Genomic DNA, 23,501 nt, shown 5'->3' on the forward strand with positions numbered 1-23,501 from the left:
TGTAAATAGTACTGCAGTGAACATTGGGGTGCATGTGTCTTTTCTCAGCATTGTTTTTGTTTTCTTTGGATATATACCCAGGAGAGCAATTGCTAGAAATTAAGGTTTCAGGATCTTTGAGGACTGAGGGTTAGTTCTTCACTAAACACCTGGAAGAGATGCCCGAGAAGGGAGTAGCCTCCCGAATCCAAGAGAATTTTCAGGCCTCCTCCGTGCTCCCTCTCTTGCTTGCAGCTTCCTACTGATCTGCACATCATACCACCCCTGAGCAAACAGAGCTGGATTTCTCTCTGAATCCACACTCCCCAACCTCAAAGTGGCTACATTGGCCTGGAGACCCTACTCCATTCCCCTGGTTTACTCTTTCCTCAATGACAATTTCAAACCTTCTTGGCTCAGACCTCCTCTACTGAAACCTCTCTTCCCCTCAGCCTCCCTACGAAAAGCCTCCTTTTCTCTGTACCCTACTTTGCAGAGAAAATCGAAGCCCCTTCATCCTTCCACTGGAGACTGTCTCCAGCTACTCCCCTGCATCCTTCTTCCCTTCTGACCCCTCCTGCTGGGGTTAATCCTCCACTAGGCTTTGGATCCACCACTCCCACCACTGACTTAATTATCTCCTCTTTTTAGTATATTCAATTTCTCTATCAACTAGTTTTCTCCTCATTGACTTAAATTTGTGTGTGTGTGTGTGACAAAATATGTATAATATAAAATGCACTCTTTTAACCATTTTTGAGTGTACAGTTCAGTGGCATTAAGTACATTTATGCTGTTATACAACCATCACCACCACCCATCTCTAGAACTCTTTCATCTTCTGAAACTGAAACTCTAGATCCATTAAACAACTATTCCTCTTTCCTCCCAGGCCCTGGTAACCACCATTCTACTTCCTGTCTCTAGGAGCTTGACCACTCCAGGGACCTCATATGAGTGGAATCATACAGTGATTGTTCTTTTGTGACTGTCTTCCCATTGACTTTTAAACATAGTCAATTCTCTGCAATCTAAAAAATGAAAAAAACAAAAACTGGCCCTGGAACCCTCAACGCTCTACAGCTATTGCCCTATTTCTCTCTGCCCGTTGGAGCGAGCCTTCTTGCAAGAACTCTCCACATTTTCCTCCCTCCCCACTCCTCCACACTCTCCAATCTGGCTTCTGGCTTCACCGCTCTCCCCAACGGCTGTCGCTGAGGCCAACGGTGGCCTCCATTTTGCTAAGGAGAGAATGATGCTTTTCGATCTTCATCTAAATTGGCCTCTCAGCAGTGTCTGATGGCTCTGACCTCTTTCTCGCTACTCTCATTACCCAAACCCCCTGCATGGACTTTTCCTCTCTCTACACTCCCTCTAGTGCCCTCATTTGGTCCCGCTGTTTCACTGCCACATAGATAGAGACGATTCACAAACCCTCATCTGCAGCCCAGACCTTTCCACTGAAGTCCAGTCCCATCTCTATAACTGCCTACTGGACCTCTCTTCACAGACACGTAAAAGGCAGCTCAGATCAACCATGTGCAGAACCACGCTTTTGATCCCTGCCCCCCCTCTCTGACCCTACCCCTCACAACCCAAAACATCTGCCAGTACTCCTTCCTGTCTCAGTGACTAGCTCGCCAGTTACACAAGCCAGAAACCCAGGCACACCTGTGGCACCCCTCCCTTCACCTCTCACGCCCAACCACACACTAGAGAGCCTGGTGGCTACACACACTGAGTAGCTCTCAAATCCATTCTTTTCTCACAGTCCCCTTCATTTCCACTCTGGCACAACTGCCAGCATTGCTAGTCCACACGATTGCAAGAGCCCCCTAAGTGTGTCTGTCCGTCCACCGCACCCACGGCACTGATCAGATGGAAGCCAGAGGGGTTTACAAAATGCAAGTCTGGCCATGCCTCAGAGAAGAAAACAAGCACCATGGCCTGGCTCCTCACCCTCCGCCTCGTCCCTCTCTACATCCCCACCGCCCAGACTCACCTCTTCCCGGGTCCTGGTGCATCCCAGCTCCCTTCCACACAGGCCTCACCCACACTGATGCCTCTTCTCCCACTTCTCACCGTCTACCCTTACTCCTCGTGTGTGGTGAAGAATCACCTCCTCACTTCTTCCCGACTTCCCTGCCTAGGGAAGATTCCCCTTTATGGGCTCTGGTAGCACCTTAACCCTCTCCTTTGTAGCTGTCTGTTGTAACTTTATATTTGTTTGTATGACTATTGGATGGTATCACGAGAACAGGGCTGAGTCTGTTTCGCTCACCAACGTACCCTCCACACCCACCTCAGTCCCGCACACGTAAATATCAGAGCAGGTAACACTTATGTATAAGTGCCGGCTGCTAAATGCTTTGCGTGGATCTTCGCACTTGTTCCTCACAGCAACCCTGTGAGGAGGTACTGTTATTCTCCCCTCTCCCCTCTTTACAGAGGCCTAAGGAGCTTAGGCGTGATCGTTTAGCTAAGAGAAGCAGAGCTGGTTTCGACGGCAGTCAGGCTAGCTGCAGTCTCTGTACTCACCACTGCGCTCTGCGCGGCACCGTCCCTGTTTGTGTTAGGAAGCAAGGGTAAGTAAACCTTTCTCCTGGGTATTTAGGTACCATCTTATACAGAAGCAGAAGTTAGGCATTAGCATTCCCTGGGGAGCCCTCTAGCTCCAGGTTTCTGTGACTGCAGCACAAGAAGCGACAGGAGGAAGAAGGGAAAGCTCATCCTAACCCCTCTGCCTGATTTTCTAGACTTGCCAGAGTCTGAGCAGCCATGAAGCTCCAGCCTCCCCTCCCTCTGTGGTGCAACACGAATCCGGACCCCATCCCCACCCTGCCAGGGCTGTTTGAGTGCCCCCTCGTCTCCTGTGCAGCTCTGTCCTGCCAATCCCACTGTTTGGATGCCTTCCTAGTACTGTTTCTCTAGAACCTGCCCATCTCTCAAAGTCTAGCTCAAGTGCCACTTGCTCCAGAGACTCTCTTGCTGACCAATCTATTTCTTTTAACCTGCCCTCTTATAGCTTATCATAAAAGTAATGTAAAACATACAAACAAAAGGTTGAACAGAAACAGGTATTAGAAGCACAGAGAGGCTGCTGGAGGATGTTACAATGTTAGAAAGTGACAACATCATCCTCATCCAAATAATAACAGAAGTATTAGAAGAAGAATCGAAAACAAGATGGTGGCCTCTTGCAAAGGAGTTAAGTCCCATCATAAAAAGGTTCCTAGGACTGTGGGCCTCAGGTGGAAAGCAGGCCATGCAGGAAGCAGCTTCTGCCCAGATGGTGAGTTCCTGAAGGTCAGGCAGTGAAGAGATTGCCGAGAGAAACAGGGAAGTGGAGGCCTGGCAGAGGGGAGGAGAAATGCATATTCTGCTGGGACGGTCCTGAAGGGGCACTTAGGGTCACTTCCAGGACCCAATCCACACCCACGAGCCCTAGAAAGTGTACAGAGTCTAAACACTGACATAAAACGCCCCAAGGTTTACACGTATACTCAGAAAAAAGACAAACATTGGTGGTCGGGAGTGAGGTGAATGGGTTTATAGCCCTATCATGCTATTTTTGATATATGTGCAATCCAGTTTTTTCCACGAATTCAATCCATTAGCAGAACTTTGTGGCAAGAGTACTTCTCAAGTTCCCATTAGTATAGAGAAATCAGCATATGCTACCTGGAAATACTTCAGGAAATGAATAGTCTAGGGGGATTCATGAGGTAATACCTGAATTGTAATGCTGTATTACACATCAATTACACTGTGATGCTGTCTTATACTTGGATAAGGTTTTACAGCATATAAAGCACACCCATGTTCATTGCTTCATTTAATTTTCACGACACTCATCTCTCTCCCTGGATATCCTCTGTTGTCCCTCGGGCAACACACTGGATGTGACCTGTGGCCACAGAGACAGCAGAACTCGGCTTTCTCTGGACACTGGACGCCTCCAGTAATGCAGACTAATGCCACAGGGGCTTTCCCATGACCACAGTACCAGGCTGGATCATGGAATCACTGTCTTCTCTTTCTCCATGAGGAAGCCGGGATGCAGGAAGGGCAAGGGACTTAATTAAGCCAGTGGCTTTGATGTGCTCCTTGTAAATACATTCTACTTCAGAGCCCGTGGATTTTCTCGTGTATTCCTCACAACAACCCTGTGAGGAAGGTACTGTTATTCTCCCCTCTTTACAGATGAGTAAACAGAGGCGTGAGTAACTTAGGCATGATCTTTTAGCTAAGAGAGGCAAAGCTGGTTTAGGTGGCAGGCAAGCTAACTGCAGAGTCTCTGTACTGACCACCGCACTCTACTCAGCACCATCCATGATTGTGTTAGGAAGGAAACTTCTCTCACTATACTTCTGCACAGAAGAAATTTTACCTGAGAGTTCATCAGGCGAATGGTGGTTTTCGTTCCCACATCTTGTTGGAAGTTGGCTGTGGGTGCCCCATTAAACCTCAGGACTGCATCATGATCATCTATAAAGCACAAGGAAACAGAACACATCAGCAGTGATGACGATGTGAGCATCAGCGATATGCAGAGAGCTGTCTGGAGGGAGAGAGGGCAGGAGGAAGGGGAGGGGCAAGAGAATAATACATCCTAATCTTTATCTCATCCTGGTACACAGGGGACAATGATCATATTTGTATAGTGCAATCGGGTAAAGTTCACAGACAGAGGTGACCAACTCTCTGCCCAACCACTGCGAAGGCTAAAGAGGTCCATATGGTGGTGTTCCCGAAATCCACTCAATGATGCCATTGTGCCCGGGCACAGGGGCAACGTGGACAGGGCCAGTGCACGACTCATAGTGGAATCACTATTCCAGTTACCAAAGGAGCAAATCAGATTTTCTTGGTATTACCAGTAGGTCATACTTCTATCCCTGTCAGAAAAATGAAGATCCTACCATAAGCTTGGTCTAACCCACAAGTGCAAAGTACCCCATGGCATTCTGAAAAGCTTTCAGTGCACAGCAAATTAAAGAGATTCACTATGGCATCCAAGACAGCCCCTGAAGTGTCCCATTTAGGAACACGAGCCCCAGGAAGGGTCACAAACCTGGGTGGTGGCAGAGGTGGAAAAGAGGTCATAGAGCTAAACTAAACCCCATATTTTCTATTAAAAATTTAAAAAGCTCTTTGTCAGAAACAATGTCTTAAATCCAGCCAGGATCAAACAGACCATCTTTTTAAAGATCTACTCACTCCCCAGCTCTGGTTCTCTGTCCTTCTAGCTGTTTAAGTAGGGTTTGGAAGACTTGGAGAAGATTCTCTGCCTGGCAATGACCAATCTGATGGGGGAGGGAACTGATGACTTCTAAGATCCATCCTAACCCTGAGCCTCTGTGATCCTGTGAGAGCTCATCTCAAGCTTATTTTATCAAACAAACTTCGGTTCACCACTCAAATCTGCACAAGATTTGGAGGTCAGCCCAAACCTCTGTTGTTCTTTTTCTCTCTGTGCGGGTTTATTTGGGGTGGTTCTTCATGCCCAAAGGTGGCATCAGGAGAAGAGGGGTAGGAGTGGATTTTGGCTCAATGTAAGAGGATCTAACGGAAAATACCCACAGAATTAAGGAAAGAAAGTCTCCCTCTTTATTTCAATTCTAACGTATATACCAAACCTCAGGAATCTAGACATCTCATCCACAAAAACAACCCTAGCCTCAATCCCAGGACAAAATTTTTATCAAAATGGTTTAAAAGTTACATGAGATGCCCATAGTCCAAACATTATCAGATAACAGGACAGGCACACAGAACTGCAAATCGAGCAGGAAGTTTACCTTTACACAACTCAGATTGCAACAAGTTTTGTCAGAATCAGTCACTGATTTCAAAAGTGACCAGTAGTAACCACACTAGAAATGTTGATTTATCAGAAACTCCACTTGGTCAACATTCCCATTTCACAGGTGAATAAACCTGAGAGTCCCAGTAGACAAGAATGACAAGCTCAAATGGAGTCATTGAGAGTCGAAATAAAAAGACTATTTACAAAGTTGTAGGTCGAGTTTAACAAGGTAGAGATGGACAAGGAAAGGGACCATACCCCAAGCTTGGCCACAGCAGGGAACCAATCCCATCCCTACACCTAAGGCGGCAGGAGGAGCAGAGACCCCCCTGAGGAAGCCCACCTGGTGGGAACTGCAAAGGGAATCATTACCCCAGCCTCTCCTCCTCCCCTCTGACTTCCAGGCCTGGAGGGAAAAGGGGAGACACAGACAGGGCTCTCTGAAAGGGGCTGAAACGTATAGTCAAGGGAGAGAAGGAGCCTGTGGTTACAGGTTCCTTCTGCAAGGGCGGGGAGGAGGGGGACAGACACCCTGGCCTCACTCTCCTTCTTCTTCTCACTTTTGTACCAGCGTTACTACTGTCCAGTCCCAAATCAAAGCCAGAGAGCAAGGACACCCAGTTGACACAGTCCAAATTTCTATTTCCCCGGGCACAGAGTCATAGGAAAGTGTGGAGAGTGAATTTGGTGGGGCAGATGGAGAACGCCCAGCACAGGAGGCTTGAGATAGGTCCTTGGTGTTGACCATGAGAATGGAGAATGCTTTTATTCCTTCAATAAATACTGATAAAGCTTGTACTCTCTGTCAGACACAGTTCTAGGTGCTGGAGACAATGGTTGTGAGCATGAAGTCAAGGTCCTTGCCCTTAGAGACCTCGAAATCTACTGCAAGGAGGCAGACAATAGGTAAGCACAACAACCCACATTCGAGATAATTACAGATTGTGATTAATACTATGGCACAAAATAATAACCTATAATGGAAAAGAATCTGAAAAAGAATATACATATATATATATATATATACACACACACATAACTGAATCACTTTGCTGTACATCTGAAACATTCTAAATCAACTATACTTCCATTAAAAAATAAAAATTAACAAAAAATACTATGACACGAATAAACTGAGCTGTGTAACAGAGACCCCGAGGGAATCTCCTCTAGATAGAGGGATTGTTCAGGGACTGCGTCTGAGCTGAGACCCATAGGGCATGGGAAGGGCCCAGGAAAGTAAATTCCAGCCAAAGGACACAGCAGTGTCAAGACCCCAAGGAGGGTAAGGACTTGGCTGGGGACAAGTGAGTGAAGGAAAGAAAAAATAAAAAGTGCAATGAAAGAGGTTGGCAGGAAGCAGAACATGCAGGCTGTGGAGGCCAGGTATGAAGTTTGGATTTTATTCTAAGATTTAAAAAAAATCAATCAAAGAAGAGAACTTTAAAACAGACCACTAAATTTGAGCTTATAAAAAAAGGGATCAGATCCTTGTTTGCCAAACTGTCCTTTGTTATTGTTACTGAAAACTAAAAGACTTTCAACCTCAAAGAGGTCTCCAAGAAATCCCTAGGAAAATTCCACAACTACTGGGATCCCAGAAAACAAGCCTTGAAGGGGGAAGGCTGTAGAAAACAGGGGCCTCCACTTCTCTGTAACTTAGAATTAGCAGAAAAAGATGCAAATTAGAAAAGGAAGAAATAAATGCACCACGATATGCACATGATATAACTGCATGCCTAGAAAATTCAATAGAATCAGCTTGTTAGTAAATTCATAAATACATCAAAATCTACTGTGTCGAGGTATAAGAACTCTAAACAGCTAGAAATCGTGGTGAAAGAAATTTTATCATTATTTGGACCAAACATTTCTTATATTTTCCAGTTAGCTTAATGAATCATATAACCATGTATGGAAGACTACATTCTGATTCTGGTTAGGAAAACTAGATATGATACAGATCAGGTCTGGCAAACTATGGCCCACAGGCCAAATCTGACCTGCCTTGTTTTTGTAAATAAAGTTTTATTGGAACTTAGCCAGGTACATTCATTTATTACTGTCTATGGTTGATTTTGCACTAAAATAGCAGCGTCATTGTAAGAGACACTGTATGTCCTCAAAAGCAAAAATATTTACTATCTGGCCCTTTATAAGAAAAGTTTGCTCACCCCTGATATAAACAATCATGCTCTCTGAGCTGCTCAACCCAGTCTTCACTCTGCCCAAGAACTCCATCTGCCCCCAAATATGCCCAAATTCCATCCCCCACCCTTGCCTTCCATCATATGGTACATGCCTACTTCTCTTCCAGCCCTTTTCACTGGCCCTTCAGAATTTGTATGTATGTATTTATCTATCTATCTTGTCACTGTTCTTTCCTTGTCCTTCAAATGTAAACTTTTTTTCTAGGTTTTCTCATCAGTCCTCTTTCCTGGACTACAACTATCACCTTGATACAAATGACTCCTAAATCTGATCTCCCATCTTGACACTTTTTCCTGGAAGAAAATACCCAACTGCATAGATATCTATGAAGGGAAAGCCACAAACACTTCAGACTCAGCACATCCAAGATGGAACCTGTCCTCCTCCAGAAGCATGTTCCCCTGTGATACAATATAGCCTGCTCCCAAGCCAGAGACCCTGGCTCCTGCCTCTCACTCGAGGTCATTTCTAGTTAGAACCAAGTTCTGTCTCTTCTACCTCATGATGCCTCTCATGTCAGACCATTTCAACCCACCTCCACTACCACTGTTCAACAGGCCTGGCGCTTCTCACTTGGATATGACGATAGTCCCTAACAGCAGAGAGGCTATACAGCAGTCCCCATGGAGAAGGGGACTCAGAGAAACGAGAAATCTCTCCAAAACACACATGCTCCCATCACTCGCTTGCTCAAAAACCTTCTAGGGCTCTTCGTGGCTTAAAGAATGAAATCCAAAGTCCTTAAGACCATCAACATTCTCTAAGAAATTACCCCCAGCTACCATTCTGACCTCACTGCTCAGCCCTCTTCACCTTGTGGGGCCCTACGTCCCAGGCAAACAGGATTATCTGTGATGCTTAAACATACTCTGCACATTTTTCCATGCAGCCTTTGCTTCTTGCTTTTGCCTCAGTTCAGAATGCTCTTCTCCTCTCTTCCAGGGGAGCAAGTCAGGAAGAGTATCAAGGGATTATTTTAACCTGAAAAGGGATTCATTCATTATTATAAAGCTACAATCACCATGAGGCGCAAGAACAGAGATGAGGCTGTGTGGGCCCCTTGGAGTCAAACACCCCAGTTTCAATCCCAGTCTACCGTTAACCAGCTGCGTAAGCTCTCTGAGTGTCCGCACTTAGCTCCTGAGTAAAATGAGAGCAATAATCGTACCTACTGCGTAGGATTACTGGGAGGATTAAAAGAGCAAGGCTTGTTATGCACACAGCAGGTACACCATACATGTTACTCCTATTAATTCTAATATTTTAAAAGTGTGCTATTGCTTGAAATGAATATTCAAACAAATCTAAGATACTTTACATGTATGCGTATCAAAAACAATTGAAAATGACTGTGCCCACCATTGGCTGGTTTGTGGGGCTGCCGGAGACACAACACATTGTTACACTCCCTCTGGTAAACAATTTTGTAATGGACCAAAAAAAAAGAGCCATAAAACATATCTTACTTTGATCTTCTACTGCCACTCCTGAGGATATTTCCCCTTTGGAGGGCAGTAGTAGTCACTTAAGTTGTCTTCCCCAAAACCTCCTTAGCAGTACTATTTATAAGAGCAAACAGTTTGAAACCATTTGATATGTTCAACAGTTGGGACTAAGCTGGACAAATTCCAGGTGTAGTGGGAAGGCTGGGGCCTGTCGGGCTCAGAGGCCTTTAACAAAGGGCCTTTCCTTTCCCTCTCCTCTTTGTATTCTAAGTTCCTATTTGGTATTGTTGATGAGTCCATGGCTGAATAAAAGAATACATGAATGAATTCCTTAAAATTTTTGTTAGACTAAATGCACAAAGGAAATAACCCTATAAAAGGCAGAACATTTGAAGTGTAGCATGCAATTTTTGTTAGATCTCAGGATCAAAATCCTTCCATGGAAATACATATTTGAAATTATAACTCCAGTCTATAGAAAAAGGTTATTTTAATTAATGTTTAGTTAAATCCATAAAACTCCAATGTTTTATGGAGTGCATAAAAATAAAGATTATATTTCCAATTCATGGGAGTATTAGGCTCTGCCTGAAACTGCAACATGATTCCAGCCAGGCAGACTATAATGACTTGGGAAGAAAGAAAGAAATGTAGTTCCATTATGGATGAATAAAAACCAATTACATTTAGTCTCTAGAAAACGAAGTCCAAAAGAAACCAAAGGAGCAAAAGCAGAAGCAGAAGTTGGGGTGGAACTGGTTATCTTGGCAGCTTTTCTTCCAAAGTGCTGCCTATTTGGAAAGTTATGAAATATGATCTCACCACTTCTTTCTGCTCTAGAGAATCCAATTTGCTTCTCCTTTTCTTCTTTTGAGAGCCTGTGCTTGGTTTCAGACCGTTTTTCTTGGCAGTTATATGAAGGAAATAAAAAAGGAGACACATGACCTCACCTGCTCCAGTACCTTCCAGAGCCTGACAGAAGAGCTAGGCTTCCTGTGCTTTGCTTTCTTTAGCCTGATTCATTTTGCAATCAAGGAAAACACATTCTCTCAAAATAAGGGAACTAAGGAGCTTTAGGCAAATCCATAGCTCTGTGTTGTACACATGTTTACAAATCTGGATAAACTTTCTGTCTTTTTTTTTTGTTTATTTTTACTTAAGTATAGTTGACTTACAATGTTGTGTTCATTTCAGGTGTACAGCACAGTGATTCAGTGAATCTTTTTCATATTCTTTTCCCTTATAGGTTATTACAAAATATTTAGCATAGTTCCCTGTGCTATACAGAAGGTCCTTGTTGGTTATCTGTTTTATATATAATATAGTGTGTATATGTTAATCCCAAGCTCCTAATTTATCCCTAAATCTTTATTAACTGCGAAGAATTTCAAAAAAAGCAAACTGATATATTCTGGCCAGTGATTTTTAACCTTTTTTGGGGTCACAACTGAAAGCTATGGACTCTCTCTTTGGAAAAATGCAGACTGATTTACACATATACACACATGTTATACACTCCTAATCAGCACATATTTCTGCAAGTGATTTTAGGGATTTATGGACCTTCCTGAAGTTGGTCCAGAGTCCCCAATTAATTCTTCTCAAAGAGAAAAACTAAAAATTACCCAGGTAGTTGAGGCCAAAAGAGACAATTAGTCGCTAATTAATCAGTAAATTATAGGATTTCAGGACCTGAAGGAAAAGTAGAGATCTATGCTCTAAATATTTTTCAATGTCAATGTAGTGTTTTGCTTATTGGTAGCAGTGGAACTTTCTTTTCAAACAAAATCTTCTGTGGAACACTAATATTTAAGACAGATCAAAATAAAGCCATTCTAGTTGATAAAGGTGCTGGAAGACTGGATCCCCACCCTCTCCACTGCCCCCGTGCCACCTCTGACTCATGAAGGACAGTTGAGTAACACTGATCTGGGCCCACTCCGCCAGTCCATGGAGCCATACTGGGACTCCCAGTCTCCAGTACTGTCCACATGCCCAGATGCGCCAAGTGAGGGAGCACTGGCTGCTCAGATAACAGTCTTAACACCCCAGAACCCACCTATTTCTTGACCCAGTCGGGAGGACTTCAGAGATCCCGCTGACGAGACGACAGCACACCTGCCCCACGGCCCAGCCTTGGTCCTAATGTTCTCCTTAGGCAGGTAACCCTCCCATTCAGAGGTGTTGAAGGGAATATCTGTGGCCTCTACCATTGAAACGTTCACGTGGTCCCGAAGGCGGCAAAGCAGGGCCTCTGCACTGAACTTAACACCAGGCCCTGGCCCCTTGTAGGACACTTTGTACTTGTTCATGCTCAGATAATTCTTCCAGATCTTTTGCAGCCTGGGGATAAGGTTTTTGGTGGAGCTGTCCTTGTTCCACACCTGGAAGGTAGCCTCCGGCTTGGCCTTGGGACCACTGAGGGCCTGGCTGCCCCTCTGGGGGTTGTGGGTGCCGCTTGAAGACACAGATTGGGAGCCAAACCTCAACACCTGGAATTCCTTGGTTTGCAGTTTAAGGGACTCATAGTAACTCCCTTTCTTCTTTTCCTTCCATACACAGATGATTGCAAACAGGAGAAAGACCAGCACACAGCAGCTGAATTTTTTCTTCAAGTTAGTGTGAATCATAATGAAAGACATGTTCAAGGAAGCCACGCTGTCCTGAGCAGGAAAACAGGCCTAAAAAAAAGTGAGACAAGGCAGAAAATGATGTAAAGAATATCTAAAAGTAATGACGGGCTGAGCAATGGCTTTAGAGTGACAAGAATTGAATTCCAGTCCAGGTCTATCTCCCACCAGGTCTGCAACCTTCAGCAAGTCTTAAAAAAAAAAAAATCACCCTCTGTTTGGGCTTGAAATGTAGAAAGTAGTGCTCAGAGACTCCCGTCTTCCTCTCCGAGCTGTGAGCACTTTATGGACTTGCACACCACTCCTTTGTACTCCCTGAATCTTAGTTTCCTGTTGTCTTGGTCTAGCTCCCTGACTGCTCTCTGAGCTTCTTTAGGTCAGGAATCACATTTTATACATTTGGTTTGTAGGGCCTTACACTATTTATTCAGGGAAGGCATACATGCTTGAAAAACTAAAAGAAAAAGGCAGAGCAGGCTGGGGGGTCTACATCACAAGAAGCCAAACTCCCTAAAAAGGCCCAGCCTCCTTTTAAAATTGCCAGAAAGAGACCTCTTGCCATAGACAAGTGTCATAGGTTTGTGATGCATCTCTCTAAGGCAGGGGTCCCCAACCCCCGGGCCGAGGACCTCTACTAGGAACCGGCCACACAGCAGGAGGTGAGTGGCGGGCTAGCGAGCGAAACTTCATCTGCTGCTCCCCATCGCTCCCCCTGGCTCGCATTACCGCCTGAACCAACCATCCCCCGACACCCCGCCCTCCCCCTCCCATCCATGGAAAAATTGTCTTCCACGAAACCGGTCCCTGGTGCCAAAAAGGTCAGGGACCACTGTTCTAAGGGCTCTGGTGCTAGACTCCTGCGTGAGAAGAAAGCCAAGGGTCAGCTTCACAATATAACATTCAGGTTTATGGAGTTCTGCATGAGTACTAGCAAGTGGCAGGAAACTGACTCACCTCACGGTGGAAGATGGGAACTCCTGGTAAAATAGCAGATATGTGACCAATTAAGGAAATGAAAACAAAAATGCATTAAGCATACAAGAGGTTATTTCATTCAGTTTCATCATCAACCGGGGGCACTGTGATGTACAACTTCAGTGAACACTGTGTTTATAATAATCTAATATGAAGGGCATCTCCTGAGCTGTGCAGAAAGGCCCTGACCATTACCACCCATGAAGGTGCGATAATCTCGATTTTTATAAATAAGCCACCTGAGGCTCTGAGAAATTAAGAGAAATGCCTAGGATCATAGACCTGAGTGAATGGTAGCATTGAGATTCAAATCCAAGTGCACTTGATTCCCTAATCCATGACCCTTTCACTGTATCATGTATAGAACTGCTGAAAGTTCTGGAAAATGGATATCACTAAGCAAATAGAGCCTGAACAGGCCCCTTTATATCTGGGTAAAGACCTACTTAGTTTTCCCAGAATTTATTGTGAAACTGAATGGAAAATGGAGTACTTTGAACTCAAACAATGTCTGTATCTTCTGGAAAACATTAAATTCTTCCCTAAGTATCTAGGTTTATTTACCGTAATGAGTCTAAGCAATCACCCCCAGGGTTTTGCTAACTGATTAGGAATCAATACAACAGTAATTAATACAACATTGTAAATCAACTATACTTCAATTAAAAAAAAATTCATAAAAAAACATCTATAGTCCATTTCAATGAAGCCTGCTCCTAAGGATATCAGGGATAAAGTGGTAGGAGTACTGAACCGGGTATCACAAAACCTGGCTTCTTGTCCCCATTCTTGGTGACACTAGGCAAGCCTCTTAACCTTTCTGCACCTAAGTTTCTGTGTAGTAACCATCTCTGCCCTGTCTCATTCACTGAGTGCTGGGAAGACCAAACGAGAATGGTGTTCATGGGCTTTGAACTAGGTAAATGTAAAGGCACAGAAGGTTAGAGCAGCCCCTAGGCATGAGGGCCACCGAGGCAATGTGGGACAGCAAACGATGGTGGAGTGGAGCACTGGCCATGGCTCATCAACCTGAACTTCAGGGCCTTCACCAAGTATAACTAAAGTATAATTATAATTGAAGTACAGTGCAGTAATAATATTAGTTACAGGTAGGAAATGTAGTGATTCGATATTTTTATAGATTATGTACCACCATTACAATATTATTGACTATAATCTCTGTGCGGTACATTACATCCCTGTGACTTATTTATTTTATAACTGGTAATTTGTACCTCAAATATCCTTTACCTATTTCTCCCATCCCCCCCCCATTGTCCTTCCCTCTGGCAACCACTAGATTGTTCTCTGTGTCTGTGAGTCTGTTTCTGTTTTATTTGGTTGGTTTTTTAGATTCCACATATAAGTGAAAACATACAGTATTTGTCTTTCTCTGTCTGACTTATTTCACTTAGCATAATACCCCTTAGGCCCATCCATATCTCAAAATGCAAGATTTCATTCTTTTTTATGGCTGAGTAATATTCATTGTGTGTGTATATGTGTATATATATATATATATATATATATATATATATATATATATATATATCACATATTCTTTATCCATTCACTCAGGATGCTTCCATATCTTGGCAACTGCAAATTATAAATAATTCTGCAGTGAACGTTGGAGTGCCTAAATCTTTGAATTAGTGTTTTTGTTTTCTAGGATAAATACCCAGGAGTGGAATTGCTGGATTGTATGGTGGCCCTATTTTTAATTTTTTAAGAAAACTCCATACTGTTTTCTGTAGTGGACACACAAATTTACATTCTCACCAACAGTGTACAAGGGTATCCTTTTCTCCACATCCTTGCCAACACTTATTTCTTGTCCTTTTGATGATAGCCATTCTGACAGGTGTGAGGTGCTATCTCATTGTGGTTTTGATTTGCATTTCCCTGATGATTAGTGGTGGTGAGCGCTTGTCTTCTTTGTCTGACATTAACTGACCATATGTGCATGGGTTTATTTCAGTCTCTCAATTCTGTTCCATTGATCTATGTGTCTGTTTTTTTTTTTTTTGCCAGTACCATACTGTTTTTTTTTTTTTTTTTTTTTTTTTTTCCTTTTTGCGGTATGCGGGCCTCTCACTGTTGTGGCCTCTCCCGTTGCGGAGCACAGGCTCCGGATGCGCAGGCCCAGCGGCCATGGCTCACGGGCCCAGCCGCTCCGCGGCATATGGGATCCTCCCAGACCGGGGCACGAACCCGTATCCCCTGCATCGGCAGGCGGACTCTCAACCACTGCGCCACCAGGGAGGCCCACCATACTGTTTTGATTACTGCAGCTTTGTAGTATAGTTGGAAGTGAGGGAGCCTACCACCTCCAGCTATGTTCTTTCTCAAAATTGTTTTGGCTATTTGGGTTCTTTTGTGGTTCAATACAAATTTTAGGATTACTTGTCCTAGATATGTGAAAAATGTCATGGGTATTCTGATAAGGATTACATTGAATCTGTAGATTGCTTTGGGTAGCATGGACATTTTAACAATATTAATTCTCCTGATCCATGAGCAAGCACAGTATATCTTTCCATTTGTTTGTGTTGTCTTCAATTTCTTTTATCAATGTCATAGTTTTCAGAGTATAGGTCTTCACCCTCTTGGTTAAATTTATTCCTAGGTGTTTTATTCTTGTGATATGATTGTAAATGGGATTCTTTTCTTGATTTCTCTTTCTGATAATTTATTATTAGTATATAGAAATGCAAGAAATTTTTGTATATTAATTTTGTAGCCTGCAACTTTACTGAACTCATTGATTAGTTCTAAGTTTTTGGTGGCATCTTTAGGGTTTCCTATACATAAAATCATGTCACCTGCCAATAGTGATAGTTTTACTTCTTCCCCTCCAATTTAGATTCCTTTTATTTCTTTTCCTTTTCTGATTGCAGTGGCTAAGACTTCCAGTACTATGCTGAATAAAAGTGATGAGAGTGGGGATCACAGAGGAAATGCTTTCAGCTTTTCATTGTTGAGTATGATATTAGCTGTGGGTTTGTCATAAATGGCCTTTATCATAATAATAATTATTATTATAAATGGGATGTTCCCTCTATACCCACTTTGTTGAGAGTTTTTATCATGAATGGATGTTAAATTTTGGCAAATGCATCTATTGAGATGATCATGTGATCTTTAGCCTTCATTTTGTTCATGAAGTGTATCACATTGATTTGTGGATATTGAACCATCCTTGAATCCCTGGAATAAATCTCACTAGATCATGATGTATGATTCTTCTAATGTATTGTTAGATTTGGCTTCTAATATTTTGAAGAAGACTTTTGCATCTATGCATCAGGGATATTGGCCTGTAATTTTCTTTTTTTGTAGTGTCTTTTTTAGTTTGTGTATCAGGGTAAAGTTGGCCTCATAGAAGGAGTTTGGAAGTGTTCCCTCCTCTTCTATTTTTTTTTTTTTGAATAGTTTGAGAAGGATAGGTATTAACTCTTCTTTAAATGTTTGGTAATTCCCCTGTGAAGCTGTCTGGTCCAGAACTTCTGTTTGTTGGGTTGTTTTTTTTGTCTGATTGATTTCTGATTCAATTTAATTGCTAGAAATTGAACTGTTCAGATTTTCTATTTCTTCCTGATTCAGTCTTGGAATACTTTATGTTTCTAGGAATTTATACATCTCTTATAGGTTGTCCAATTTGTTGGTATATAATTGTTCAAAGTATTCTGATTGTATTTGTGACATTGGTTGTAACTTGTCTATCATTCCTGATTTTATTCAATTGGGCCCTCTCTCTTTTTTTCTTAATAAGCCTAGCTCAAGTTTTGTCAATTATATTTATCTTTGCAAAGGACCAGCTCTTCGTTTCATTGATCATTTCTATGATTTTTTAGTCTCTCTTTCATTTATTTTTCCTCTGATCTTTATCATTTCCTTCCTTCTACTAACTTTGAGCTTTGTTCTTCTTTTTGTGATTCCTCCGGGTGTAAAGTTAGGTTGTTTATTTGAGATGTTTCTTATTTCTTGAGGTATGCCTGTATCACTATAAACTTCCCTCTTAGAACTCCTTTTGCTGCATCCCATAGATTTTGGATTATTATGTTTCTATTGACACTCATCTCAAGGTACCTTTTTATTTCTTCTTTGATTTCTTCATTGACCCATTGGTTTTTAGTAGCATGTTGTTCAGTCTTTACATATTTGTGTTTTTCCAGTCTTCTTCCTGCAATTGATTTCCAGTTTCATACCACTGTTTGAAAAGATGTTTGATATGATTTCAGTCTTCTTAAATTCATTGAAATTTGTTCTGTGGACTAGCAAGTAATCTACCCTGGAGAATGTTCCATGTGCACTTTAAAAGAATGTATATTCTGCTGTTTTGGGATGCAATGTTCTATTGATATCTAGTAAGTCCATTTGGCCTAATGTGTTTTAAGGCCAATGTTTCTTTATTGATTCTCTATCTGGATAATCTATCCATTGATGTAAGTGGGGTATTAAAGCCCCCTACTATTATTGTGTTACTGTCAATTTCTCCCTTTATGTTTATTGATATTTGCTTTAAGAATTTAGGTGTTCCTATCTTTACAAATGTTATGTCCTCTTCTGAGACTGACCCCTTTATCATTATGTAATGCCCTTCTTTGTCTTTTGTTATAATTTTTGTTTTAAAGTCTATTTTGTCTGATATGAGTATTGTTACCCCAGATTTCTTTCCATTTCCTTTTGCATGGAATATCATTTTCCATCCTTTCATTTTCAGTCTGTGTGTCTTTAGTTCTGAAGTGAGTCTCTTGTAGGCAGCATATATATATGCCTTTTTTTAAATCCATTTGGCTTCCCTATGTCATTTGATTGAGGTATTTAGTCCATTTACATTTAAAGTGATTATTGATAGGTGTGTAGTTATTTCCATTGTTACTGTTCCAAGTTGTTTTTGTAGTTCTTCTCTGTTCTTTTCTTCTTCTTTTAGTCTCTTCTCTTGTGGTTTGATGCTTTTCTTTGGTGCTGTTTCTTTTTTTTTCTCTCTTTTTTTTTATGTGTGTGGTGTGTGTGTGTGTGTGTGTGTGTGTGTGTGTGTGTGTATCTATTGTAAGTTTTGTTTTATGGTTACCATGAAGTTCACATATATTTATATATAGATAGATACATAGATATAGATTTATTTTAATCTGGTAGTCATTTAATTTTCAATATATTCTAAAAGCTGTTTTTTACTGTCCAATATTTCATATTTTTGACATCATATTTTACATCTTTTGTGTATCCCTTAACTATTATTGCAGTTACAGTTGATTTTACAAATTTTGTCTTTTAACCTTTATACTAGATTTTCAAGTAGTTGATCCATTGCCTTTTCTATATATTGCCTTTACCAGTGAGATTTTCTTCCTTCATATATTTTTTTATTTCTTGCTATAACCTTACTTTTTCACTTAAAGAAGGTGTTCACTTAACATACCTTGTAAGGCCAGTTTAGTGGTGATGACCTCTTTTACATTTTTGTTTGTCTGGGAAACTCTTTATCTCTTCTCCAATTCTGAATGACAACCTTGCCGGGTAGAGTATCTTTGGTTGTAGGGTTTTTTCTTTCAGCACTTTACATATATCATGCCACTCCCTTCTAGCCTGCAAAGTTTCTGCTAAAAAATCAGTTGATAGTATTAAGGGGGTTCCCTTGTATGTTACTCTTCATTTTCCTCTTGCTGCCTTCAAAATTCTCTCTTTGTCTTTAATTTTTCCCTTTTAATTATGACCTCTTGATATGTAACCTATAACGGAATAAAATCTGAAAAAAATTAACTAAATCACTTTGCTATACACTTGATTTACAATATTTTATTAGTTTCAACTATATTTCAATTAAAAAATTTAAAAAGTAATAAATCTCTATTGCAGTGTGAAAAAAATATATGTTGTGATATGGATCTTTTGGGGTTCATTTTGTTTGGGACTCTCTATTCTTCCTGGACCTGGATATCTGTTTCTTTCCCCAGGTTAGTAAAGTTTTCAGCCATTATTTCATCAAATATTTTTTTTCTACCCCTTTTCCCCTCTCTTATCCTTCTGGGACCCCTATAATACAAATGTTAGTATGCTTGATGTTGCCCAGAGCTCCAGTAAACAATTCTCAATTTTTTAAATTCTTTTTTCTTTTTGATGCTCTGATTGGGTGATTTCCACTATTCTGTCTTCCAGATCATTTACGTGTTCTGTATCACCTAATCTGCTGCTGATTCCCTCTAGTGTATTTTTTTTTCATTTCAGTTATTGTATTATTCATCTGTGACTGGTTATTTTTTATATTTTCTAATTCTTTGTTGAAGTTCTCATATTCCTCTATTCTCCTGAGTTTGGTGAGCATATTTATGACCCTTGCTTTGAACTCTGTATGGTGTATAAGGTAAATTACAATTACTTATGTTGGTTTCTTTTTTTTTTTTTTCTGGGGCTTTATCTTGTTTTTCATTTGGAACATATCTGTCCCCAGGATGCACCAGCGGCCGCCATCCTGGGAAGTGCTGGAACTGCAGGGGCTAGAGTTACAGCCTGGTGTGGGCCAGGACTTCTCCCAGGGTGCACCAGGGGCTGCCACCTCGGCAAATGGGGGACAGTTGGAGGAGCCACGTACAGGCTGAGGGTTAGCCTGGGGTGTGCTGGTGTGGTCTTGGCTGGCTGGCTAGAATGTCAAGTGCTTTTCAATCCACTGCCTCTGCACTGGGACTGGGAGCAAGTAAGTTTGTGCACAAGCTCTTTAAGAGCATAGTCTCAGTTTCCTACAGCCCTCCAGCTCGCCCAGTCATAAGTTTGAGAATGAGTTAAGGGGGCTTATCTTCCTGGTGCTGGTCCCCAGGGCTGGGGCCCCCAATGTGGGGCTTGAACCCTTTGCTCTTAGGAAGGACCTCCAAGTTTGTGATACTCTCTTCCTCTGTGGGTCACTTGCCAGAGGTATGGGTCCTGACTGGATCGTGTCTCTGCCCCCTCCTACCCACCTTGGTGTGTTTTTTTCTTTATATCCTTAATTGTGTAAGAGCTATTCTGCTAGTCTTCAGGTCGTTCTCAGAGAAAGTTGTTCTATATGTAGCTGTAGTTTTGCTGTGACTGTGGGAGGAGGTGAGCTCAGGGTCCTCCTACTCTACCATCTTGATCCCACCTCACTGAGACTCTAATTTAAGCACCAAACAGTGCTTCCTACCACCACAGACCTCGGGAACCAGTGACTCTAGGAGGATGGGTGCTTACCTTGGGCCACCAAAGTTTTGGAAGTGATGAAATGTACACAGAGAGAGAATTCAAACATGAGATGAAATGGGGCAGGCGCTTGTTGCATCATCAGAAACCTAAGCAATTCAATTTCCCCAGACACCCAACACAGCTAATCATAGGACACTAAGACAGTTGAGGAAAAACTAGAAAAGGGAAAGTAGCATTTGAGAAGTGCCTACTATATGGTAGGCACTCTACCTGCTTTATCTCATTTAATTTTTACTATACCACTATGGGATAGGTATTAACAGCCCCTCTTGAGAAAATGAGGAAACAGGCTTAGCAAGGATACAGGGCTTCTTGGACGTCAATAGCTAATCAGTGCTAGAACCAGGATTCCAACCCAGGTCTATCTGACTAAAAGTCCATGGTCTTTGGACTAAAGAACAGGCATTGTGAAAAAGCACAGTGGATAGTCAGTGTTGACCAACTAGGACTCAGAAATCAGGATCTCTAGTGACACAACTGCTGGAAAGTCACAGAATAAACACCCTCACTATCAGCACTGACACTACTAATGTGCACTGTTTTACCAGTCAGGCAACCCTTTCACAGCAATTAGGTTTATGAGACCCAGTATAACCCTGTGAGATGAGCAGAGAAAATTTTATTAGTTCCACTTACAACTGAAGAAACTACAGTTTTGTAAATATAGATAATTTTCAAAGCTGCATGAGTGATTTGGAAATGGTGGAGTTGGGACTTAACTTTTATGTGTATGAGTGAAATAAGTCAGGAGTTAGGGAGGTGGCGCCTGGTTCACTGTCTCACTGGGCTGAGGCTCAGAGGGGTTTGTGTTCGACTTCCTGCCAGCACCCACTCTCCAAGGTTGAGTTTCCCAGGAAAGAAGAATTCCCCAAACCTTCAACCATAACACAGTCTTACAACTTTAAGAAAGCCTCAGCCTTCAAGGCCAGTGCTCTGTTGTGAGTGCCTCAGGGCACTCGTGTGAAACCTCGTGTCAGGGCTCCCAATTCTCTTGGCCACCCACCACCCTCTGGTGAGGTTCCAAGTCTACCAGCTGGCTGGAGCTTCTGGTCATAGGCACTTAGAGCTTCACTCTCATCTCTCAAGCTGCTCTAGAGAGACAAGGACTTGAAGAAGTTTCATCTAAGCAGCCCAAACTGAAGGAAAGGAGTAGTAAATATTTCTCCCCAGATTCTTTGGGAAATCAGTCCAAGTTTTTAATTTCCCAATCACATCCCAGATTGCCTTCTTAAGCCTCTAGGACTCTGCACTGCTGTAATCGACCCCCTTGTCCATTTGCCTGGCAACCAGACAGAATTACCTTTCTGCTTCTGGCCTCCTGTGGAGCCCACCTCCCCTTCTTGGTCTCCCAGCAAGAACAGCAGCACTGTTCTTGCTCCCTGCTGCTTGCCTCTAGTGTTTAGTAATGCTTGCTTTCATGCTGACCCCCTGCTAGAGGGAAACTCCTCCTGGTTCATTTCTGACACTCCAGTGCCTGGCACCATGCCTGGAACACAGTGGGTATTCAATAAAGGGTTCTTGAATTGATGGGACTGTATCAACGAACACTTACGAGCTCACCAGGCTTCTAGAAGAATAAGTAACAACTCGCATTATCACCTACAGAGAACAAGCCAACACTGAACCAACAGAAAGAAAAATCCCAGCCAAAGTAGGGCTCCCGCCCTAGGCTACTCATCACTGGATGCCCAGTAGCAAATGCAGGGCTTGGCCATAGTAGGTGCTTTAAAAAGCTAGACTGAATTACAGGATAACTTTAAATCTTATATTTATAGTTTATAGAAATAGGCAAAATAGGCAAATCACTTATCTCCACCCCTCATTGACTAAGGACTAAAAAAAAAAAGAAGAAAACAGCAAAGCTGTAGCCAGACCTTCAGCCCCTCTGTGGCTCCTCACCAGTGCACTCTGCCATGCCAATCCCAAATAGAAAATGGACCCCGGTGCTGCCTCCATATCCCACACCTCCAGGTGTTCCTTACCTGCTTCTGGCTAATCCCCCTGGGGCTGCAGGCCCTCCAGGTCCTCAGGAACCAGCACTATTCCCCATGGGAGGAATGTTTGCTTTATTGGGTCTGGAGGCCAAGGCTCATTTTTCTCAGGATGATCAAAAAGCATCTACAAAGGAGAAAAGAAAAAAAAAAGATGAGTTAAGTACCGTTTTCCAGCAGGGGCAGAGTTAAAGATTAACAAGATAGACAGGGACGTCTGCTACACGCCCGGGAAGTCCCAAGAGCTCAGAAAAAGAGAGACAAAAGCCAATTACAGGTACAGTGCTCTGGGTCCATAAACAGCATAGAGAGCCTAGAAATAGTCCGATACTAGATAAGAACATGAGCAAGCACCACAGACCAACCTGGGAAAAAAGGACTGTTTAGTCTCTGGTCTGAGCATACATAAACAGCAATTTGGGGAAGAGAGGATTCAGTTCATCCCAAAATGAACTCTAAACAAACTTTAAAAAAATTATTTTCAAAGAATATTTAATGATACATGAAAGTTCTATCAGTATAATGTTAACTGAAATTCAGAAAAAATACATTTTTTAGAATTCACATGTGAGAAAGAGAAAGGACAAAAAAAAAAAAAAAATACACCCTGGATGGTAGAATAAGGAGTAATGAGGGTTTTCATTTTTTATAATTTTTTGGTATATTCCAAATTTCTAAAATGTACACGTGTTACTCTTAGAGTTGGAAAAAATTCTAAAAATATAATTTTTAAAAGCTAAAAATAGAACTCTATATTTGTTGGCTCTCTTCTTTCTGATGGAATGTAGAAAAATAACAAAGGAAAAGTTTAATAGTCAGTTGCATGAAAATTCCAACTTGTATACAATAAAAAATACTGTAGTAAAAAGGAAGATAAACTCAAGGTGTGCAAAGGGTTCAAACAGTAAAAGCCTCTAGAAATGAACAGGCAATCAACATGAACAGACAAATCACAAAACAGAAAATACAATTAATGAGCATATGAAATTATGATTACTCTTGAGAGAAACTCAAAAGAGATAACTGAACATTAAGATACTAGTTTGTAAAATTAACATTAGCCAGCAGTTTTCAAAATGATTAATACTCATTGCCAGGCAGATTGTAATGAAGTTGGTATATTTCAAGAGAGCAGTAGAAATTAATTTAACTTTTTAAGAAAGTAATCATGCCATAGAACTAAGAGCTCATGACTATGAACCCAGTTATTGTACTTCCAGGAAAAAAAACTGAATAAATAATT

At 41.8% G+C, this 23,501-nt stretch overlaps 1 protein-coding gene across 6 annotated transcripts in view; it reads right to left on the minus strand.

The window, feature by feature from the left end:
- Positions 1-23,501, minus strand: part of ST6GAL1 (ST6 beta-galactoside alpha-2,6-sialyltransferase 1) — a 198,348-nt gene that overhangs the window by 76,600 nt on the left and 98,247 nt on the right. For 4 of the 6 annotated variants that reach the window (XM_082624429.1, XM_082624430.1, XM_082624431.1 and 1 more), the window contains 3 exons: positions 22,250-22,385; positions 11,504-12,125; positions 4,370-4,467 (listed from right to left, as the gene is read on the minus strand). In XM_082624429.1, coding sequence (XP_082480555.1) covers positions 4,370-4,467; positions 11,504-12,086 — 681 coding nt within the window. In that variant the 5' untranslated portion in view covers positions 12,087-12,125; positions 22,250-22,385. Of the gene's footprint in view, positions 1-4,369; positions 4,468-11,503; positions 12,126-18,474; positions 18,656-22,249; positions 22,386-23,501 lie in introns of all 6 variants that reach the window. The other 2 variants (XM_082624433.1, XM_082624434.1) reach the window with 2 other exon arrangements.

This window comes from Mesoplodon mirus (assembly GCF_964341445.2).
Source record: "Mesoplodon mirus genome assembly, chromosome: 6".
Taxonomy (NCBI): Eukaryota; Metazoa; Chordata; class Mammalia; order Artiodactyla; family Ziphiidae; genus Mesoplodon; species Mesoplodon mirus.